The sequence below is a fragment of the Drosophila hydei genome, unplaced genomic scaffold (assembly GCF_003285905.1).
Source record: "Drosophila hydei strain 15085-1641.00,03,60 unplaced genomic scaffold, DhydRS2 tig00000001-arrow-pilon, whole genome shotgun sequence".
Taxonomy (NCBI): Eukaryota; Metazoa; Arthropoda; class Insecta; order Diptera; family Drosophilidae; genus Drosophila; species Drosophila hydei.
In genome coordinates, this window is record NW_022045643.1 from 4,306,313 (window position 1) to 4,315,244 (window position 8,932).

An 8,932-nucleotide genomic window follows, 5' to 3' on the forward strand; every position below is an offset into this window, starting at 1 on the left:
AATTGGAGAAATTTCAATAATTCTTCCAAGAAACGAACACAAGCACTTTTAGTACTTTGATAGCTGCACATTTATCAGTAGTAAAAACAAAAATAATTGAAAAGAAATTTAAACAATTTACATTCCACTTATCTGAGGCGCGCCAACTGTCACAATAATGCACTCCCTCTCTCTCTCTCTCACACTCTTTCTCTCTTTGTGTATGACTCTCGCCAGCCGTATCACTCGCGCGAACTCTCCCTGTAGCAGGTAAGCCGTGGCGAGAGCGCGTGTGTCGTGTCTTCAGAGGTGATTGTCTCCCAATGCCAAGCGGATCTCAAGACTCGAGCACCACAGTTCGAGTCTCAGCGCCAAACGCGACGGTTCACAGCGGAATATCGTGATCGAATTTGTTCGTTCGTCCGTTTGGAGTAACGTTTCCTCTATGCTTTTCGCGACTTTAAATTTATGCACAAAAGCAACAATACAATTTAATAACGTTAAACAAAACAAGAAATAATCAACCGGTTCTGCAAGCTGAAACTTCACAGCAAAGAAACAACAACAAAATAGAATTGTAAGCCACACACGAAAATAAAAAGTTATTCGAGTTTTTTTAATTTAAGTGCAAATGTCAATTGAAGGCGACGGCAAAGCTGAAAACTTTGCGCAGTTTCCTCGCAATTTCTGCTGCTTTTGCAGGTTTGACATTAAAACAAACCGCAAAAAGCCAACAGCAAAAACAAAGTTCATGCAACATTAAAACGTGAAAACCTACAAGAAACAACAACAGCAACAGCAACAACAACAGAAATTGAAACAATATTGCAAGCAACATTCACATTCACATTCACACACATTCACACACACATGCACACATACGCACACACATAGAACACCTTTTGGTGACCATGTTGCTCTGAAGACGTGCGTTTCAAAAACTGCAACTACAAAAACAACAGCAGCAGCAGCAACAACAACTACATCTGAAACTGCAACAACTGCAGCCAGAACAACAACAACAAGAGGCACAGCAAAAACCGCGCTGGCAACGTGAAAAACCAGAAAAGAGGCACAATTTTTTTTTTGTTTTCGTTCGAAATGTGCCTCTGCAATGCAACTGTGGCGGCTGCCATAATAGGCGCCCTAAATGCGCCCAATATGGGGCGCTTAATGTTGCAAAGCTGTAAAGATATAGAGTTAAGAATTGGACTCTATAAAACTAGAGACATTACATGGGATTTTGTAGAACATCTTACAAGCAGGGCATAGCGTCCAGACAGGGACAGCCTTAGCAACACTGCCTTGTTTTCCGTTTACAAATAGCATAGTTGTGGCTGTATAACACAGAGCAAGAGCTCGAGCTGATTAGAATGAGTTGATGATATACATTTACCAGAAAGCGTTACTAAAATTATGAATTGCTAGAGCAGGCTGAGGTAGCTTAAGAGTGGGCTAAGCTTTTAAGCTACCTCAAGCAGCTCTAGTAACTGTTGCGTATTTAGGGAACTATTCAAGATCTCTCTTTATCCATTATTCACTCACTCATCTCAATACGTATTAGAGATCAGAAATTCTTTAAGATTTTTACCTGCACTGCAGTGGCCCAAAAGCCCGTTTATTTAGCAATCCGCACCTGTTAAAGGTACAAAAAAAAAGAAAAATAACTGAAGAATCTCGGTGTGAGTTACTATTATGTATATACATATGTATGTTTGTCTGGGGCCCACATAGTTGTAGTTGTTTTAGTTGTTTTAGCAGTAGTTTTTGTTGTTGTTGTCGTTGGTTATTTGCTAGCTCGCTGGGCCGTAGGAATGCGCGAATGTTTGCCAACATTAAAAATCGTGATCTAATAAAAATAAGCAAACAGCGACACATTCGCCCAAGAGCGAGACAGGCAGCGGCAGAGTCAAGGAGAGAGCGAGAGAGAGGGATATAGAGACTCTACTGCGAAGACTGCCCACATCTTCTGGCCATAGAAGCTGTTGACTGGGCTTGATTGGAACCTAAACGCTGTTGAATAACTGACCGCGATATTTTTGCACGGTTGCGGGTTCCGTTGCGAAAAAAGAAATCGTTTGCCATAAGCATATGCAAAGGCCGATCGAAAGGGGAGAAATGAGCCAGAAAGCAGAAGAAGAAGAAAAGAAACAAATACATAAAAACATTCTACAACTTGTATACGCCCTGGCAAAAAAAAAGCAGAAATAAAACAGCTTTTAAAGACATTTCCGCATAATTCTGTAGCGTTTCATGTTGTGCTGCGGCTCAGTCTTTCGGAACAAGTTTGGCGCTTCCAGCTAACAACAACAACAACTTTGTGTAGTAACTATTCGATGTGTTAATCAAGTGACCGTCAGCCCCTTGGAACAAGCGTCTCAACTTGTAAAAGGTTCCGCTTAGCTGCTCAGCCCGAAAAAGTAAACTCAAATCAGATGAAATAAACTGAAACACAAACGAGCGTTAATAAACAAGCCACTGGAGCTGGCAATGCGGAACAACGCACACGAGCTGTGCTCTGAAGATGCAACTTGGGTGCGTTAAAGCCGCATTAGCTGGGAAAAGCTGTGAAAAGCCGAGAAAAGCTGAAGTGCTGCAGCGCTAAAGAGCTAAAAATTGTGAAAATGAATTAGCAGCGGGTGCCATCAAAGTCAAGAGCCAAGCGCTGGCTATGACCCCTCCTCCCTACGGCCCCCTGGCAGCCCCGCCTCTTTTCCGGTTGTTTATGCCTAATGTGAAATTTATGTTTGCGGCTCTTTCAAAGTAGAAAGTAAATTTGAACTGACCAAAGTGCCTGCCACATGTGGCACGAGTAGAAAGCTAAGCTGCCGCCGAATGCTGCCGTTGCACTTAGCGCGTTCTTCTGCCCATGTTTGTCAAATTGTTGCAAGACTCATTGTTTTATGCCACGTTTTGTTCAACAAGTGCGCTTCAGCCATTACCCAACTGACCTTATTTTATGCTATATGCAATGCTCAGCACTCGCACACAAACTCACACACCGCTATAGCTGCTGCTTAGTTTGGCATTTAGGTATTTGGCTTGCGCGCGTTTTAAGCGCGTTTTCTGCCGCGCCATGAATGCAGCAGACTCGAGCAACAGCGTTCGACGAGTCGGACTGTTGTTATTGATGTTAAAACTCCAAGCTGATTTCTGATTTCTGTGCATATATGTAGCTGCCAAGTGAAACTTTTGTATGGTCAACTGCCCGCCGGCCGGCAGCAGCAGCAGCTACAGCAACAGCAACAGCAACAGCAACAGCAGCAGCAACACATCAACACATCAGCAGCATCAACATCTCAGCTTCATTGGGCGAACGGATGTAGATACGGCATCTCGGCAAGTTACTTGCCATCTCCCCAGCTCTTCAGCTTGGCCTTTCATGCTGCGTCATGGCTGTACCACAATACCAGTTACAGTACTCACTCGTCCCGCTGCCTGGTCACTTTCTTTTCTTTCTTTCATGATCGATGCGAGTGCGCAAAGAATGCATTGAAGCACACACATATACAACAAATGCACTGTGCAAAAAGCTGTGTACACTTTGAAATGGGAGAAGGCAATATAAAGAGTAAAATGAACTTCTAGCTAAAATCTGGCGTATATATTCTTAAAACTTTACACAGAGAATTCTTGCTAATTTTTATATTTAACACTTACTATAAATTCTCATACACATAAAGAAAAATGAGTATTATTTTATAAGATTTTTTATGGCCAGCTATTTGGCACTTATAACCAGCTTCAGCTGACACGTTGCCCTTCTCTTCAACACGAATTGGCCAACTTTTTCTCACAGTGTGCGCGTATTGGGTGGCTTGTCGAGTCGAGATTTGATTGCCAACTGAAATTTGCAATTACAGCACCGAGTCACTGTGGCTCGCAGAGAGTCAGACATATATATATATATATATATATGCATATTCACGTTCAGTTTTCATTTAAAGTGCGCGTTGATCGTTCGCAGGAAATTATTATATGTCTGCGGTTAGTCTGAGTCGAGACGCGTTGGCCCACTCCTCTGGCGATTGACGGAGACTCGTTTTCCCAGACTTTTCAGGCGCTACGTGAGTCAGGCTTCAGATCAGTTTTCCCATTGTTATTGAAAGCGTTTCGGCCAATCGCTCGATTTGGCCAGACGCCTTTGTTAACTCACGTGCTACGACTCTCAATGGACTGTTAAGCGCTTGGCTATAATATTTATGTTAATGGGTTGGGCCGAGACTCGAGAGGTTCTTGCAGCTGGCAAGCCTTGGCTCGCTCCTCTACTTATTAGCATTATTATGGTAATTGCATGGACTTGGACGCGTTTTCTTTTCTTTGTGCTTCTTTCTAGCTTAATTGAGTGTCATTTACTTTTTCTCTTTTATTGTTTGCTTTTCATTTAGTTGAATCAACGAAATTTTTGGGGTCTTAAGCTTACGAAAAACATAGCGAGTTACACTTTTTCTTTTGTGCTGCTTCCGTAAAAGAGTAAAAAATAAACTTAAAGACAAAAGATAAAAAAAGCATAAAAACATAATAAATTACGCATACGCAATGTTGTCGGTGGGATCTTTCGGGTTCGTGTCGAGACAATGCACTGAATATTCACTTGCATTTTTTTCATGCTTTTGTTTTTTCGGGTTTTTTTTTGGAACTTGGAATGTTTGTTTTTGTGAAGTGGCTTCAAGATGAATTGAGCAGAAATTTACCACACTTTCAAAATGGAAAACATGTTTATTGATAGGCAGCTCAAAGCCAGTTGCTCAGCTCAGTTTTGGCCATTTGCAACTTTTTGCGCCATGAATCACAGCTAAAATTAGATAGAGTCAAAATTGGTTAAGTGTTCCTCGCTCGCTCTCTCACTCTCAGACTCTCAGACTCTCCCACTCTCTCTTTCTGTCTCTGCGGCTCGTTAAGCTATTAGCTTAACTCTCTGCTTTTTGCATAACGTCTTTTGATCTGTCTTTTGACATATGATTTGTTTCGCATTCGACAGGTTTAGCTTCATAGAATTAGCTGTTGGGGAAAATTAAGCAATAGCTTGCCCCCAAAAAACAATTAACTCTTGTATTTACATAAGCCCAAAACGATTTGCATATTGGATTTCGTTTTTTTAATTGGCGAAATATTTCGCTTTGATCGAAGTGAAGGGGAAAACGTTGTTTGATATGGAAAATGTTGGAAAAGGCATTTCAAATTAAATTTCACATGGCTTAATCTTCGGCAATTTCTTTTTGGACCAGCTAATTTCAAGCTCCAATTCATTTATTTAAGTCCGCCTCTAAGGAACGAACGAGGTCAGCAAACTAAAAGCTGGCCAAATTAATAGGCTCACAACTCTACAACTTAACACAAAAGCAAATACATGACAAACAAAAATGAGCAACTATTGTTGATTGCTGGCAATTGTTGTTGTTGTTGTTGTTGTTGTTATTGTTGTTGTTATTGTTAATAACTTTTTACTCATGTTAAAGCGTGCTTAACATTTTTTAACAGCCAACAATAAACAGAGTCAGGCGAAGAAAGACAGAAACCTCACGCAATGGGCACCAAAATCGAGTACGTCGATACGACGCATCTGTACGCTTCCAAATACATTCGCAACTCGAAGGCAATTGGCGTGCTCTGGGCCATCTTTACCATCTGCTATGCCATCATTGGCATTGTGGCCTTTGTGACGCCAGGTGAGTGGCCATTGATCATCTCCATAGATATGTATCATATATATGTTTTAATTGCAGAGTGGATTGGCGATCCGGATAGCGACAGTGCCGGCCGTCTGGGCCTCTGGCAGCAATGCCAGCGAGACGAGATCTTCGACAATTGCCGTCGTCGCTGGGAGAACATATTTGCAGTGCCCACGTTTTCATTTCAGGTGCGTATTTGTATTTGTTTGGGCTAAGTAAACGAGAAGACATAGCTGAGGTAGCTGAAAGACTAAATACAGCTCTCTATAGTTCTGTATACTCATTTATTCTGTCAACCCCGATTCAGATTAATGTTAGAAAATATATAATATCAAATTTATACACATGCATATAATATACTGCACCGAACTGTCTGTCTTTGACAGGCAGATAATTCTGATTAGGCAGACTTGGTTTTTGATGCCTATCAAGGCTAGACTTTACTAAAGAATTCTTAACCCATTTCTTCGTAAAAACCTTTGACTTGATTTGCTTCTTTCATTGCTTACAGTTGGCGACATTCTTTATGATCGCGGCCGTTGGGCTGGCCTTGCTGACGATATTCTTTTTGGTTTGTTTGCTGTTCATGAAGTCGACGCGCGTCTTTCACATTTGCGGCTGGATGCAAATAATATCAGGTGTGTATACAAGTGTGTGTGTGTGCATGTGTGTGTGCTGGGCCCAATTCTCAATTGAGAGCTTCCAGTTTCAATTGCTGACTTCAACGGAAGTCAGTTTGTCAAACGATATCGCAATTGCAGCACATACTTTGAGCACGTTTCGATGTATGCTGTTGCTGCCGTTGCAAAGTAATGTAATCTCATTGCGAAATGCGCCTCAATTTAGAATTGCTGAATTCTTGTACTTCGATCAGCATTTGTCACGTAGTTTAATATCAATTGACTTTGGCTTTATCGCTCTTAGCGCTCTGCATGATTGTGGCCTGCGCTGCGTTTCCCTTTGGCTGGAATTCAGATGATTTTCGCAAGATTTGCGGCCCGGAGGCAAATCGTTTCGAGTTGGGCCTCTGCAGCATACGCTGGGCCTACCCGTTGGCTATCATTGGCTGTGTGGACGGCGTTGTTCTGGCCACATTGGCATTCATTTTGGCCACGCGTCATGTGCGCCTGCAGCCGGATCCCATCTATCAGAACTCTCTGTACAAAGGTGAGCCCAAAATCCCTTTAATATTTGCTATTATTATATTAAAGGTTCGTTTCTTACAGGAGAAATTAATAATGCGTATCTGACGGATGCCATTAGCTTGGCGGGCTCTCGCAAGTCGAATCCGCACATCACGGGCCTCAATTTACAGCCCATTTTGCTGGTGGCGCCGCCCAATGAGGACAGCATCTCACAGTTTTCCCGTTATCACTGAGAGCTGCTCAGTTTTCTTGCCGCCGCAAATTCAAACTCTTAACGGACAGTCTCTCGAATAGGTTGTTGAAATGGAAATGTTAAAAATAACCGGTTAGCATGTGCACAAACCTCAACGCGGTACCTGTAACAAGCTAAGCTGTATGAAACTATAACCGTTTTGCACTGCTTGCTTTTAGCAAGGAAACAAACCTAAAGATAGAATCTTCGCCAAGTGTGCACATGCCAAGCTAAGCAGTGTGACTAACACTGCTTATACTTAGCAGATATACAAACCAATAGCTGGGCATTTCGTTAAGATTTGAATTTGCTTTTTGGCTGTTACAATTTAATATTATATCTTGGTAATGTAATGCGTGAACCGTACGTGCGTGTGTATCTGTGTGTGAGACTGACCGACTGAATGCTTAGCCTCAACTTAAGTTTAATTTAAATGTATTTGTGTATAGCTTGTGTCTAACTTGATACGTTTACTCTATAGATTATGATCGCTGCCTGTAAATTATATGCCCGTAAATATAAATATAATGTACAAAAATATATATTGAACATAAAATGATTGCATTTGGCCTATTCGTATTCAACCGCAATCACAGCCTCAATTATGCCATCATCATCAAGCCATAAACATCAAGAACACAAAGGAGAAGGCGAAGTCGAAGAAGAAGAAGAAGGTCAGCAACTTTTCTGCGCATTTGGACAAACAAATATCAAATTATGCTCCATGTAATGCTCCCTCTGCTCTCCCCACTCAACAAGCTGGCGACGCACATAAAAACCAATAACGGCCAACTTAGCGCCCAATTTGTTTGTATGCCACGCCCCCCGCTCATCACCCATCGCAAATCGCCCATCGGCCTCATCGTCCAATAACCATTTGGCACATACTTTTCCAATAAAGTATTTACAGCAAACTTTTTGCCTGCTGGCAATTGAAATATTCCGCGCAAAGATGAAATCAAATAGAGCCAAAATGCGATTATAGCACGCGGGCATAGCTGACTGTGCAATACTCTGTCTACTCTAGTGACATGGGCGCGGCTTCCTTCAGAGATGCTTCAACTGCATTTCACTTAGCTAGCTCCTAGGTAAGCGTACCCAATGTATCTCAACACCTAGTCTTCCAAGTCCTGAACTGATGTACCTCACTCTCGCCTCCGTACAGAGTATAATGAAAGAAAAAGCGCAGCTCTCGGTGCCTGATGTTTCTGTTGTAGCTGCCAGCCTGGGCACGTTTTAATATTCTTGTATAATTCATAAGCAATTCCATCAACGCTCTCCAAATGCGGCCTAAGTGGCCAAGCAGCTGGCGCCAAATGCTCAGCTCAGCTCTGCCTCCCCGCCCAGTCGCTGTGTCATTTCCCTGTTCGCTGGCATTTTATTTACTTCAGCCATTTCTTTTCTACCCTAGCTGCCCCCTTCCTGGCGGCAACACATGGCTCCACGTTTTTGGGCCATTTCGACACGCAGTGGATACGTGGCCAAAGCTTCGATGAAGATCTCGACGGGACTCGCTTTGGATTTTTGATGTGCCAATTGTTTTTATTCGATTTGATGTGCGGCGTCATAAATGAGTTTTTAACTTTTGGCTGTTGTCCTTGAGGTGTGGGCGTAAATGTGACTGCGACTGTGACTGTGGGCGTGGCAGCTGGGGCAACTGTGGCAACATGTGCCATCGCTTATTAGCTGAGCACTTGGACACAATTTTATGCGTTTCGAAGTGCTTGTGAAAATGTGCCAAGCAGCGCAGCAAATGAACAACAGCAACACAACACACTCACTCTCTACACCCACACACACACGTCCACAGTTGGAGCAACTTTTTCATTGCTCTTGTGTAATTACAAGAAAAACTGGACATCATTTGACCTTTGGCATTCTATTTAAGCCAACATGCCACGCCC

General features: G+C 42.4%; 1 protein-coding gene across 1 annotated transcript; it reads left to right on the forward strand.

The window, feature by feature from the left end:
* Positions 1–477: 477 nt before the first annotated feature.
* On the forward strand, positions 478–7,536 carry LOC111601667 (LHFPL tetraspan subfamily member 3 protein). The gene is made up of 6 exons (XM_023318358.2): positions 478–556; positions 5,461–5,648; positions 5,706–5,839; positions 6,163–6,289; positions 6,576–6,818; positions 6,878–7,536. The coding sequence occupies exons 2-6, from the start codon at positions 5,507–5,509 to the stop codon at positions 7,027–7,029; spliced, it is 798 nt and encodes a 265-aa protein (XP_023174126.1). The 5' UTR covers positions 478–556; positions 5,461–5,506; the 3' UTR covers positions 7,030–7,536.
* The last annotated feature ends 1,396 nt before the right edge of the window (positions 7,537–8,932 follow it).

Bases quoted from the DNA above. Each gene is read 5' to 3' on its own strand.
- LOC111601667 (XM_023318358.2), top strand. From the start codon at position 5,507: ATGGGCACCAAAATCGAGTACGTCGATACGACGCATCTGTACGCTTCC. The intron at 5,649-5,705 runs GTGAGTGGCCAT...TTTTAATTGCAG, and splicing joins TGTGGCCTTTGTGACGCCAG to AGTGGATTGGCGATCCGGAT. The intron at 6,290-6,575 runs GTGTGTATACAA...TATCGCTCTTAG, and splicing joins CTGGATGCAAATAATATCAG to CGCTCTGCATGATTGTGGCC.